General features: G+C 41.9%; 1 protein-coding gene across 1 annotated transcript in view; it reads right to left on the bottom strand.

The window, feature by feature from the left end:
• Positions 1–528: 528 nt before the first annotated feature.
• Positions 529–14,348, bottom strand: part of LOC137323783 (collagen alpha-1(III) chain-like) — a 79,281-nt gene continuing 65,461 nt past the window's right edge. The window contains exons 47-51 of the mRNA XM_067987706.1: positions 11,936–12,043; positions 11,562–11,835; positions 9,616–9,806; positions 8,136–8,375; positions 529–1,768 (exon numbers count right to left, since the gene is read on the bottom strand). Coding sequence (XP_067843807.1) covers positions 1,622–1,768; positions 8,136–8,375; positions 9,616–9,806; positions 11,562–11,835; positions 11,936–12,043 — 960 coding nt within the window. The 3' untranslated portion in view covers positions 529–1,621. The remainder of the gene's footprint in view (positions 1,769–8,135; positions 8,376–9,615; positions 9,807–11,561; positions 11,836–11,935; positions 12,044–14,348) is intronic.

Here is a 14,348-nt window from a genome sequence, read left to right as displayed (position 1 = left end):
CAGATTGGAGGATGTGGAATTTAGTAGTGCGCAACCTTTATTCAAAGCTTTAACATAACTCATCAGTGTGTAAACATAGGGATGGGACCTGTATCTGTGTTTTTTTGTGTGCGATGTCTGATCTCCGTTCAGACTCCGTGAAGACAGTAGACTGTTATTTTCAGCAAATAACAGGTACCAGCTACCTTTAAGAGGTTTCTAAGAAACATCCTCCCTTTAAGAGATTGAGCTCCCCCTGGTGGTGGAAAGTGCAAATTGCATTGATTCCATGTGCAAGGCCCGGAATGGAACGCTGATTGCAGGTGAGACCTCGGGCCGGCCAAAACTTGCGTTTTGCCTGCGCAGGGGTCACTGGGCGCGGAGTAATAGCGCATCACACTACCCAGGCCCAAAAATGGCCTCTATCCAATTTTTCCCCCTATACCTTTAATTCAAAAGTATAGTGTTCATTTTAAGAAAGGTGGGCGCAGTATGATTATTAGATAATTATGACATTGGATTTAAAATGTGGAATCAATGTTGCATTTCAGTAAGCTTTATTTCTGCTAAAACAGATGAGCACAGAAGACAAATTTCATTATCGAGTAAGAATTACTCCTCATACTGCAAATTGGTGTAAGACAATCAAGCCTTCAATTTTATTGATTCATATGCCTAATTTTGGAAATCTCCTTAAAAAAAATGCCAACCTCAATCTGGCAAATTGAAAAGAATATCATGACACCGACCAGCAAATGAACACATTTAAATAAGGGATATGTGGCTGGAGACTGATGAAATGCCATTACAGTAACATGTAGGAACACATTGTTATCATGGATATTCCCTTTAAATCTTAATGACCAGCTTTAAAGGTGCATATTTTAAGAGCTATTTTGCAAATATAACAGTCATAACTAGCGTGACACAATGCCATCACATAAGCAACAAAATAAAATACTTCTGGGACAAGTGTTTTTTTGCCATGACATTTCCATGTTCACGTATCAAAAAAGGCTTAAGAAACTAAAGTTTAGGGGTGTGTATTCTCCTTTCAAACAGGACCATTTCTTTTTAAAGAAATTACGCAATAAACTAAGTACCAGGTACATAATAGGCTAAATTTACTATATATTTCAGGATATTAAGATTAGCCTTTTTCTGTTTATATCTACATGCTCAGCTGAAGTATCATGAAATTTACTTTGTTTCTCAGTATGTACTGAGTACAATTTAATTGAGTCTATAGACATTTTACATAAGGAGTGCATATTTCTGTGTGAAATCAAACTCATCCCAATTTCTGCACACAATGGAGCAGAGCAAAATGGCCAAATTCTACATTATGTAAGAAGAGGTCAAGTTTGATAATGGAGTTTAAAGTGCAATGTAAAATTTTTCCCAGATTAGAATTTTGTTAAGCACCATGAAGAGAGACATCACTTGGAAGGCTATGTATCAAAATGTTTTTGTTATAATAATGTTTTCTACAATTTCTGGAGCAATTATAAATAATGATTGGAAGTTGGTCCAAGCTGGATGGGAAGTCTAAAATATAAGCATATGGGAAGTGCAGGATAGAGATGAATCAGTTTGTTGTTCATTTTATAGTCCTAGATATGACTTCAAATGATCTTTAACATTAAGAGAAACAGACAGGGCCAATGTCAACACCAAATTCCTGGTCTTTAGCGCCAATATCGATTGGTGCAATATCCACTATAGGCAGACGAATAGCCTTTTTTGTCTTGTATTCAAAGATAGTCTTGCCCCACTCTCCAGTGTGTTTCTGTGAGAAAACAGAAATGAAGATGCGTTCAGTAAATGTGAAATTGTTATTATTTTTATGGTTATCGAGTGCATAGTGAGTTATAACAATGATAACTAAACAGATACAAGATTAAAATGTTAACTTGTAAACAATATATTAGTCGTAGTGCAAAAGTGATTGTTCTCTTCATAATGTATACTTTAGGCAACTCTTGTTTTCTTAGTTAATGTGTAAAACCAAATTAGTTTCATATCTGGGCTAGGTCTGTATGGATGGCTTGAACTACCACTGCCACCACCGCCAAAAGGACAAGGACAACAATTTGCATCTAGGTAGCGCCTTGAATGTAGAAAAATGTCCCAAGACCTTTCACAGAGGCGTAATCAGAAAAAAATGGATGCCGAGCCAAAAAAGGAAGTATTAGGAGGGAACATGGGAACAAGAGTAGGCCAGTTAGCCTCTCGCGCTTATTCCACCATTCAATCAGATCATGGTTGATCTGTGATCTAACTCCATGTACCCACCTTAGCCTTATCTCCTTTAATAACTTTGGTTAACAAAAATCTATCAATTTCAGATTTAAAATTAACAACTGAGCTAGCATCAACTGCTGTTTGCGGAAAAGAATTCCAAACTTCTATCACCGTTTGCATGTAGAAGTGTTTCCTAACTTCACTCCTGAAAGTCCTGGCTCTAATTTTTAGGCTATGTCCCTGAGTCCTAGACTCCCCAACTAGTGGAAATAGTTTCTCTCTATCTGCCCTATCAGTTCCCCTTAATATCTTGAAAGCTTCAATCAAATGGGCCCTTAATCTTCTAAATTCCAGGGAATACAATCCTAGTTTGTGTAATCTCTCCTCGTAATTTAACCCTTGGAGTCCAGGTATCATTCTGGTAAATCTACGCTGCACTCCCTCCAAGGCCATTATATCCTTCCTAAGGTGCGGTCCCAGAACTGAACACAGTATTCCAGGTGTGGTCTAACCAGGGCTTTGTATAGCTGTAGCATAACTTCTACCCCCTTGTATTCTGTCCTCTAGATATACAGGCCAGCATTCCATTAGCCTTTTTGATTATTTTCTGTATCTGTCTATGACATTTTAATGATCCATGTACATGGACCCTTAAGTCTCTTTTGGACCTCCACTGTTTTGAGCTTTTCACCATTTAGAAAGTACTCTGATCTATCTTTTTTCGGTCCAAAGTAGATTACCTCACACTTGCCTACATTGAAATCCATTTGCTACAGTTTTGCCCATTCACTTAATCTAATAATTTATTTCTGTAATTTTATGCTTCCATCTACACTGCTTACAATGCTGCCTATCTTTGTGTCATCGGCAAACTTGAATATGTGGGTCTCAATCCCGTTATCTAAGTCGTTAATAAATACAGTGAATAGTTGAGGCCCCAACACAGATCCCTGTGGGACACCACTAGTCACATCCTGCCAATTTGAGTACCTGCTCATTATCCCTACTCTCTGTCTCCTGCTGCTCAGCGAATTTCCTAACCAGGTCAATAATTTGCCCTCAATTCCATAAGCACCAACTTGAGCTAACAGTCTCTTATGAGGGACTTTATTGTATGCCTTCTAGAAGTCCATATAACAACATGCATAGACATTCCCCTGTCCACTACTTTAGTCACCTCTTCAAAAAATTCAATCAGTTTCGTCAGGCATGACCCATCCTTTACAAATCCATGCTGGCTCTCCCTGATCAGCTGAAAATTTTTAAGGTGTTCAGTCACTTTATCCTTAATTATAGAACTCTAGTAATTTCCCGACAACAGATGTTAGGCTAACTGATTTATAATTCCCTGGCTTCCCTCTCTCACCTTTCTTAAATAGTGGAGTGACGTGCAATTTTTCCATCTAAAGGAACGGTTTCTGAATCGAGAGAATTTTGGAAGATTATATTTAGGGCTTCTGCAATGTTCCCACCTACTTCCTTTAAAATCCTGGGATGGAAACCATCTGGCCCTGGGGACTTGTCTCTCTTTAGTGCCATTATTTTCTTCATTAATATTAATTTGCTTATGTTAATTATAGTGAGTCCCCGTCCCTGATTCAAAATTAGTTTCCTTGGGATATCCAGCATGCTATCCTCTTCCTCTACTGTAAATACTGATGCAAAGTAATTATTTAACATCTGCCATTTCCTTATTTTCATTTACAATATCACCATTATCAGTTTTTAAGGCGCCCACATTGCTCTTGACCACCCTCTTTTCTCCTAATATAATTGTAACAATTTTTTGTGTCGATTTTGATATCCCTTGCAAGTTTCTTTTCATATTCCCTTTTTGTAGCTCTTTCTATCTGTTTTGTCACCTTTTGCTGTTCTTTGCACCTCTCCCAGTCACCAGGATCTGTGCTATTCTTTGCATTTTTGTATGCTTTCTCTTTTAGTTTTATATTGTCCCATTACCTCTTTTGTCGTCCATGGCTTTTTTTTTGGCAAGTGGAGCTCTTGCCCCTTAGGAGTATAAACTGGTTCTGTATCACGTTAAATTCTTTTTTGAACACCTCCCACTTCTGTCATTTTACCCATTAACAGATTTGCCCAGTTTATTGTGGACAGTCTCTGTCTCATCCCACTGAAGTCGGCCTTACCTAAATTTAGAATCTTAATAGCTGATATGGGTTTCTCCCTTTCAAACAACATTGAACTTGATCATATTATGATCGCGATTAGATAAATGTTCACGCACCATTAGGCTGTTAACTAAATCTGGCTCATTACTCATTATTAAACCTAATAAGGCCTGCCTCCATGTTGGTTCTAGGGCACATCGTTGAAGAAAGCTGTACTGAACATACTCGAGAAATTCGTAACCTTTCTGATATGAGCTCGTCTGCTTATCCCAATCTGTATGAAAGTTAAAATCCCCCACTCTGCCTTTGCTACGTGCTTGTCTAATCTCTGCATTTATATATTCTGCCACTTCACAGCTGCTATCAGGGGGCCTATACACAACTCCCACTACAGTCTTAAATCCTTTTCTATTTCTTAATTCTACCCATAAAGTCTCCATTGCCTGATAACCTCTTGTTATATTCTCTCTTATCATTGAAGTAATTTCATCCCTAATCACTAAAGCTGCTCCTGCCCCTCTACCAGTTTCCCTATCCATCATATAGACCTTATAACCTGGTAAATTCCTGACCGTCTTGCAGCCATTTCTCAGTAATGGCTACCATGTCGCACCCTCTAACCTGACCACCTGCTCTGATGTTTTTCTCACACATTTCTTATTTCCCTCTTCTGATTTAATTACTTTACATCTTTTAGTTTTCCCTTTATCTGTAGTGCCTAAAGCATAATTTCTGACTATTACTCTACTCTCTTCCTTTTTATTTGTTTTAGAATTATCATTTATACTACCTTTTCTACCGAAGCTCTCTCCCACCTCCCCACACCATTTACTAGTTTAAAGTCCTTGTGACCGCCCTTTCCGTTAGGACCCAGATCCCAGCCCGGTTCAGGTGGAGCCTGTCCCAATGGTACAGTTCCTTCCTGTCCCAGTATTGGTGCCAGTGTCCCATGAAATAGAACCCTGCTTTCCCACACCACTCCTTCAGCTTCAGCCACGTGGTCACCTCCCTAATCTGCTTATCTCTACACCAATTTGCAAGTGGCTCGGGTAATAATCCAGAGATTATAACCCTTGAGGTCTTTTTTTTAAAATTAGCTCCTGGTACTCTCTGAACTGGACCTCTTGCCTACTCTTTCCTATGTTGTTGGTCCCAACATGGACCACAACGACTGGATCCTCCCCCCCACCTCTCCAATATCCTTTCAAGCCGGTTTGAGATGTCCCTCAACCTAGCACCAGGTAGGCAATATACCATGTGGGACTCTCGATCCTGCTTACAGAGGATGCTATCTGTCCCCCTAATTATTGATTCCCCTACAACTACCACATCACACTTCTCCTTCTCCTCCTCCATTTGGACAGCCTCCTGCTCCAGGGTGCCATGGTCAGCATTCTGGCTGTCCTTCTGACAGTCTTTATCCTTATCCTCTCCTCGAAAGGTAGCAAGTACATTGTATCTGTTGGATAGGATCAGTTTCTGTGGATCCTCGTTCTCTATCTCACCTGGGATCCCCTTACTTTGTACGCTATCGGTCATAGCAGCCCCGTTCTGATCTTGTACCTCTCTACGAAATGTGACCGAGGTCTGGATCAAACTGTCCAGATATTTCTCCTCCTCCCTTATGTGTCGGAGTGTCTGCAGCTCGCACTCCATCTCAATGACTCTGACTTGTGTTCGTCGATGCATCTACTGCAGATGTGTTCACTCGGGACATTCTTGCCATCCACAAACTCCCACATACTGCAGTCCAGACTCACAACCTGCTCTATTATAACTTAGTCTATATTTATTTATAGATAACTACTTTTTAGTCTGTTTTGGGTTCTTTTTGCTTTTAAAAAAAAAATTAGCTCTTCCTTCCCCCTCTACACCTAATTCCCACTCTTACCAAATTCTCAAGTTCCCACTCGGTTCACAATCCATTCTGTTTGCGATGATCTGTGCTTCAGCTCTGTGCTTCAACAGATAACCTTCTAATTTATACACTCTGACACATAAAGGAGGGTGACAAAAAGCTTAGTCAAGGAGGGTCTTAAAGGAGGAGAGAGAGGTGGAAAAAATTAGGGGTTTAGGGAGGGCATTCCAGAGTGTGATGCTTAAGTGACTGAAGGCATGGTCACCAATGGTGGAATGAAGGAAGGGGGGCATGCACAAGAGGTCAGAATTGGTGGAAAAGAGAGTTCAGGGAGGCTGTAGGACTGGAGTTGTCCGAGATAGGAGAGGAGAGGCCACAAATGGATTTAAACATGAGGATAAGAATTTTAAATTTGAGATATTAAGAATCAGGAGCTGATGTATGTCAGCGACGACAGGGGTTAGGGGTAAATGGATCTTGCTGCGGAATAGGATACGGGCAGCAGAGTTTTAGATGAGCTGAAATTTGTAGGGGGGTGGTGGAGGATGACAAGCCGGCCAGGAGAGCATTGGAATAGGTGGATCTGGAAGTGGCAAAGGCATAGACGAGGGTTTCAGCAGCAGCTGGGCTTTGGCAGAAGCAGAGGAAGTGGAAGTAGACGGTCATTGTGATGGACAGTATATGAGGTCGGAAGCTCAGTTCTAGGTTGAATAGGATGCCGAGGTTGTGAATAGTTTAGCCTGAGACAGTGGCTATAGAGGGGGATGGAATTGAAAACAAGGGTACAATGAATATGGTGGGGGGTGGGGGTGAAGGTGACTGCTTCAGTCTTCCCAATATTTAACTGGAGGAAATTGTGGCTCATCCAAGACTGGATGTCAGATAAGCAGGGGGCTAAGGATAAATCCTTGGGGACCTCCAGAGTTAACGCTGTGGGCGCGGGAAGAGAAGCCATTGCTGGAGATACTCTTGCTACGATCCCATAGGTAAGAGCTGAACCAATCAAGGGGAGTCCCACTCAGCTGGACAATGGAGGAGAGGCATTGGAGGAGGATGGTGTGGTCGACCATGTCAAAGACTGCAGAGAGGTGGAGGAGTATGAGAAGGGGTAATGCACGATGGTCACAGATAATGTCATTTGTGACTTGGTTAGGGCCGACTTGTTTCTGTGGCAGGCGCAGAAACCTGATTGGAGAGGTTTAAACATGGAGTTGCAGAAAAGATGGGCATGGATTTGGGAGGCAAAGTGTTTAAGGATTTTGTAGAGGATCAGGAAGTTGAAGATGGGGTGGTAGTTTGAAAAGCCAGGGAGGATGAGAGTGGGTTTTTTTAAGAGCGGGTGGTGACAGCAGTTTTGAAAGGGAGGGAGACAATACTAGGGGAGAAGAAACCATTTACAATGTCAGCTAGCATGAGGGCCAGGAAGGGGAGTTGGATGGTCAGCAGCTTAGTGCGAATGGGGTCAAGAAAGCAAGGAGCAAGATGAGCTCAGACACAAGATGAGGGAAGATGGGATAGAAACTGGAGAAGGATGCGGATTCAGGGCTACAACAGGGAGGGAGCTTCGAGGGAGGTTTGGCTTAGTAGGCAAGGAGAAGGGGAGGAAGAGTTTGAGAGTTTCAAAGTGCACAGATGATAGCTGTGGACCTTTTCAAGGGGGATCCAAGCTTGGAATGGTAGCAGGAGAGTAGGAAGGCAGAGGAGTAGTGAAAGGTTGGGGTAGGGAATTAATTAAATTGTTGAATATTTATCAGTTTCATGAATCCAGGACTAGACCGAATCAAACCTTGTATGTTTGCATAATTTGAGCGAAGGTATGCTTCTACTGGAAGACAAAAACCAACAGCAAAGACCATGTCTACCTTTATGTTAATCTTAATAAGGCAGTCATTTAATATTAAGTCAGATTAATATATTTTGCTACTTACAGTGCAGCCATCTTGAAGGACGCTGTATGTGAATTTGCTGTTTCCTTCAGCCTTAAGCTCAACATCCGTCCAACTCATCAGCTTTAAAGCTTTCCTTGCATCTCCAGTGTCAGCATCCAGGTAGGCAATGCTGTTCTTACAGTGGTAGGTGATATTCTGGGACGCTTGAGTGGAAAGTACGTGAAGGAATCCCATTTGGATTTCCATATCTTGCGACAGACTCTGGTTACCATAGCTAAACTGTAGCGGAAGATAAGATTTTTGTTTCCAGTTTGCAAACATGGGGAGATTACAGTTCCACAGATAAATGAAGATTCAAATATCACCACATCTATGCAACACTCTTGAAGAGGTAAATATTTAAGCATTGTTCTTCATTTCTAAAAGAAGGCAGAGGCTATTGGGGGACATACTTTTCTCAATATATTGGGCCAGAAATCACTCAGAGCGGCGAGGCAATGCTCACCGCAGCTCCTGCGAATTTAATTAACGAAAATACTTACTGTGGGTTCAGTGGCGTCCAATTGCTTGAATTCGAACTTTAAACAAAATATGCGCTGTCAACCCAGCCTCTGAACAGCGTGAGTTGCCGCGCGGCTAGAAACGTCTGTGAGAGGAGAAGACACGCCCACAAAATCTGTCAGGAAGAGAAGTCACACCCACAGATTCAGGCTGCATTGCTCAAGCAGGCAAGCAGACTTCATTCATTTAAAGTTAATATTCTGGATGTCATTGTAAATAAAAATTTTAATTGTTTTTATAAAAAGCCAAAGGAATAATTGAATTAAATTAAAGAGACAGAAGGGAAAAATAAAAATATTTTTTTAATTTTTAATTTTTAATGACCAAAACTATTAATATAAGACTCCACATTTTTAAAAGTTAATTTTTAGTTGTTTGGCAGTTATTAAGACTCACCATGCTTTTAAAACTTAGTTTAAATCTGGTATTTTTAAGTGTACCCGTTTGGTGGTGTAACTAGTTATTTTCCAGCTGGGCAGATAAGCAAGTTTGCGATTTTTCAATGATTTCTCTGATTGCAGTGTGCGATGTCCCTTTAATTCGAAGCTGTTATGTCATCGGCGAACCACTAGGAGCAAGTTCACGATTTCCGCATTTTACTGTGCTTGTGCAAACGCGGGAACTTGCTCTTTCAATTCGCCGCTAAAAACTGAAAGGGCTGTTGAGCTCCTCCGTTATTTTGGGAGCGATTTCTGGCCCATGGTATATGTACTACCTTACACTACTCTGTGCAGTATATAAAAAAATCACACACGTATTTACAGTTCTGCCCTAAAAAGATATTAGGTCAAATTTCAAATTATTAGAAGTGACTACAATCTGTAAAATTTATTAAAATTATTTAAATAGATATATCCACTTAATGTAGTTATTATCTTATAATAAAGTAATATACTCATTTTAGTTATTATCCAAATCCTTTAATATATGCAATATGTTTCATTATGCTGTAGCTCACTTGGAAGCCACCATCCATTGACTCTCCAAACCAAACATGCTTCTTTTCATTATTGTTGTTCCTCGTCCACCAGTTCCTGCGTAGGGTACTGCCATGGTTGGGATGTATGCAGGTCTCACCATTCTCCATGTTGCAGTACACCTTGATGGCATCTATCTTGCAGTCTTGGTTGGGATCAATCCAGTACTCTCCTGTGAAGGCAAAGCAGAATTTTATAGCAATCTATAAATTATGAATGAAGGTACATTAGGTGTTTGTGACCGCAGCATTTTATTTGACCGTGAGCTGAGCTTCTGTCCCCATATCCTGTCCATCACAAGGATCACTTACTTCCACTTCCATAACATCGAATATCTTTGCTTCTGGCTCAGCCCAGCTGTTCCTGAAACCTCATCCATGCCTTTGTCACCTCCAGACTCAACTATGCTATCCTGCCAGCCAGGAAGTCAATGGAAATAAAAATGGGGAGAGATGTAAAATTGGCTGCTGACTATCACCCTTTTTACACTACGCATAAAATGAAGATCTATCCGAACGTTTTTCTCATGCCTAATTTCACTAATGCTCCATTCACTATATGGAATCTGATTCCTTGTTGGTTCACTGGGTCTATTAAAACTGAATTCGCTAATGTCCTGGTGGATTCAAATTCCTTGGTGAATGGTATTTTCACATTCTCTGCTGATCTAGTTGGTCTGATGTGCTTTACTGCTTTGCTACTTTACTCAGTCTGAGTTGCCTGGTGGTCTAACAGGGGCTCAGTGTGACCCACTTCTCTTGAACTTTACAGAGGTACACATCCAATTTCATTTTTAAGGAAAGAGTTGCATGTGTTCCTGGTGGTCTAATGGGTTCACGCTCTCTTAATATCCAGTAAGTTCAATGCAGATGCATCTCTTGGTGCTCTCAGGGTAATACTTCAGTGTTTCCTAATGGACTTGTGTCCAGGCACTTTTAACTTCAAATTTGGATCCAGATTTGAATTTTTAAATCAATAACTGAAAAAAATGACTGAGTTCTGAATTTATTAGCAGTATAAACATTCTCATAGATTACAAAATTTGTTGTAGTGAAAATATATTTAACATAATCTTGAAGAAGCACAGGGAACACTAACTTTCTAATTGTACCATATATAATATGCTAGTATTGAAAGCAATCACTGAGTTCAAGATGTAAATAAGGCTGCGCCTTAGCTCTAGCCATTTTCCAGTAGGGGAGGGACCCCACAGGCAATTCTTCTGCCCACCCCCTAATGTCGAAGGGCATGTTGGAGGAATCCCTACACTACCCCAGGAATTCAGCCCTTTAAAGGCCTCAGCAGAACTGAGAGCTGGCTGCGGCTCCAGAAAAAGCCCCAGTCCTCAATCGACATATGGTAATGGTTTACCCCTGGGATCAATTACCTTACTGTAGCAGTGTAAAATACTTTGAAATGCAGTGACTATTGTTAAGTGGGCAACATCCTTTGTAACCCTTTGTAAATGTTTGTTAATTTAATCTACATTCACCAGTTACAATAGATTCAAACCACAGGCGTACAGTGGCTGCAGTGTGTACCATCCACAGGATGCACTGCAGCAACTTGCCAAGGCTTCTTCGACAGCTCCTCCCAAACCCGCGACCTCTACCACCTAGAAGGACAAGGGCAGCAGGCACATGGGAACAACACCACCTGCACGTTCCCCTCCAGGTCACACACCATCCCGACTTGGAAATATATCGCCGTTCCTTCATCGTCGCTGGGTCAAAATCCTGGAACTCCTTTCCTAACTGCACTGTGGGAGAACCGTCAACACACGGGATGCAGTGGTTCAAGAAGGAGGCTCACCACCACCTTCTCAAGGGCAATTAGGGATGGGCAATAAATGCCGGCCTCGCCAGCAACGCCCACATCCCATGAACGAATTAAAAAAAGACGTAAATAGAATGTGCAGCTTTCTTACCACTCTTGAGTTCTGGGTAGTTTAATCTTAGGTCATGACAACTTTGGGCTGGATTCTTCTGAGATCCGTCTGGCCGCAGAATGATTGTGACCTGTCTGCTAATGGATTTTAGAGTAGCCGTTATCTCCGCCCTCTGTTCCTTTGCAGAATCACTGGTCTGATCTTGGTAGTATTGATGACCTGGATATATCACTCCTATCGCTCCAAATGGATCTGAACAACAGGGACCAGGAGGACCAGGACGGCCAGGGATACCTTGTTCACCGTCTTCACCCTGGGAAGTTTAAAACATATCCCTCTGGGTTGTAATTGAATATATTTGGTTTATACTATCAATCCGGCACAGATAGGAGTTTGGTGAATTGTTTACTTACAACGGGGCCAGATTCTCCACGTGAACCACGTGGGCCGGGAAGACCAACAGGACCAATGTTACCATTAGTACCATCTTTACCAGAACGACCAGGTAGACCTTGAGAGCCCTTTGGAGGGAAAAAGGAAAAGAGACGATAACGCAAGCAGTTAATTCAGTGGTGAATTGTGTCAATTATTACACCTACAAGCACCTGTGCATTCTAGTAAATAAATAGTTAAAACAAGGTTTGCACGTAGGCAGACTTATATTAACTGATATGATCACCAATATATTTTAAGCACAATTTGTATGTATTTTACATAGCATGGCAGAATCCATTTTACAAAAGGAAAACCAATAAAATCAGTCCAGGGATAATGAAGTAGCCAAGCTTCATATAGTTAGAACTGACTGAAGTATACTCAACATAGAACTAAACTGCTAAAATTTCTATTGAAGTTAATAAGAGAAGAGCAAATGTGTGTAAATATTTTTCCCATTCAGCTATGCCTGTGTTTGTATATTTATAATATATTGTCATAGTTTTATAAGAAGTTCAAGTCTTAACATAACTTTATCAACTGAATTAACCAAATTAAAATTAGCTTAGGCTTCTAGATTTTTGGGCATCCATACGTGCTCTAATTTATTAAATATTTTATAACACCTTCAGGGCCCCGATATTAACGCAAAGGTGGGTTCCGAGCTGGGGTGGGGGAGGGGGATTGCTTGTGCAAAACCCGGAAGAAAATTTAGCGGGTCGGAATGTCCAATTTGAAACTAGATTGCTTAGTTCAATTTTTCCTTCCGGGTTTCAAGTCTCCAAGTTGCCACAGCAGGCATGATGCCCACCTGCATAATGGGATCTCAAATCAACTATTTAAAGGACCAATGCAAAAATGGAATTTGAAGGAACTAAGAGGTTTTGGAAGGAGACGGAGGGAGTTAGTGAAGTTGGATTCAGGACAAGCAAGGCCAGCGTCCAGATTTAATGATTCTTCCTTTGACTTACTGTTAGATGCAGTCGGGAGCAGGAGGGAGATAATTTTCCCCAGCAATGGGAGGAAGAAACTTGCTGCTCTCACCAAGAAGGAGTAGTTGGAGGTGGCTGAGGAGGTGAACAACAGGAGCATGGTGCCCTGGTCTTGGATGCAGTGCAGGAAGCAGTTTAATGACCTAACCAGGTCAGGAAAAGTGAGTACAGTTGTAGATTCACCTACATCCTGTGGTGTACAACATCTCCCCTCACTCTGTCTTGCCAAGCGTACTCCGTCACATAACTCCATACACCCACTTAAGTTTCAGCAGCATCCATCCTTCACTTTTTATGCACTTCTTCACCTCCCCATTTATCCAACCACCTCTGCCACTCACCCCAGTCCTTATGCAATGTGATGCATCTGTCTGATAGTTACCCTCACCAAATGCACTGCATCCATCAGGTGATTACGTGACCTTCAGTCACTCACAGGTCTGTTCTTTCGCCCCTTGTAGGAGAAAAGAGCTCAAAACACAAGAGAGGAGAGCACTGGAGGTGGCCCACCACAAATTGTGCAGCTCACAGATGCAGAGGAGGAGGCCATGGAGATAAGTGGCACATCTGCGTCCCTGTCAATCAGAGATGGAGAGACTGGGAACTCACAGATGCCTAGTGACAGAATTAAATATCTGTGACACACATGCTGAATTTATTTCATCAATGACTGAACTATGAGAAGCTACAGTATGGTGATTATCAAGATTGTTACTTTGCCAGGACTAATTCATATCCGAATCTTTTGTCATCCAGGGCCTTCACCTATAGAGCAAAAGTCTGTGGACATGCCTGAGGACGATTCCTCAGAGAACCTCATTCCTTCTGAGGATGCACTGTCACATGACATACAGCCATGCACCAGCGTAGATACTCACACTTCAGGGTCCTGTTAGACAGCTGGTTGTGTTTTCACCTGGTGAATCGCAACTCACAAGTGATCATGAGTGAACACTGGTGGTAGGGGGCAGCTGTGGAGGGTCTGTGTCGGAAGACACACTCCTCTCCAAGCTCTGGACATAGATGCTGAGCCCTGGGGGGGCCACTGCTGAGAATGAGCATAATTGAGGGACTGCAGCAAATTTGTAAGGTACTGGCAGACGTGCCACGCACACTCTGCACAATAACGGAGAGGATGGAGGAGACCAGCTCCAATAGTAGTGGATTGATTTTGTAGGTAATTGTGAGAATGTCTGCCATGAAGAGAGTGGCCGCCTCCGTGGAGCTTCAAGCACGGCTCTCAAATGAGTCTATGCAGGTCATGACCAGGGCCATGCAGGTGATGTCTGCTGCCTTAAACATGATGACAGAGACCTTACAGCGCATCACTGATCTGCACCAAGCCGCTCCTCAGCAGAGTGCTAGGAGTGATGTGGCGCTGGCCCAGGAGAGGAAGGAT

This window comes from Heptranchias perlo, chromosome 7, assembly GCF_035084215.1.
Source record: "Heptranchias perlo isolate sHepPer1 chromosome 7, sHepPer1.hap1, whole genome shotgun sequence".
NCBI classification, from domain to species: domain Eukaryota; kingdom Metazoa; phylum Chordata; class Chondrichthyes; order Hexanchiformes; family Hexanchidae; genus Heptranchias; species Heptranchias perlo.
This window is presented reverse-complemented; position numbering and strand designations above follow the sequence as displayed.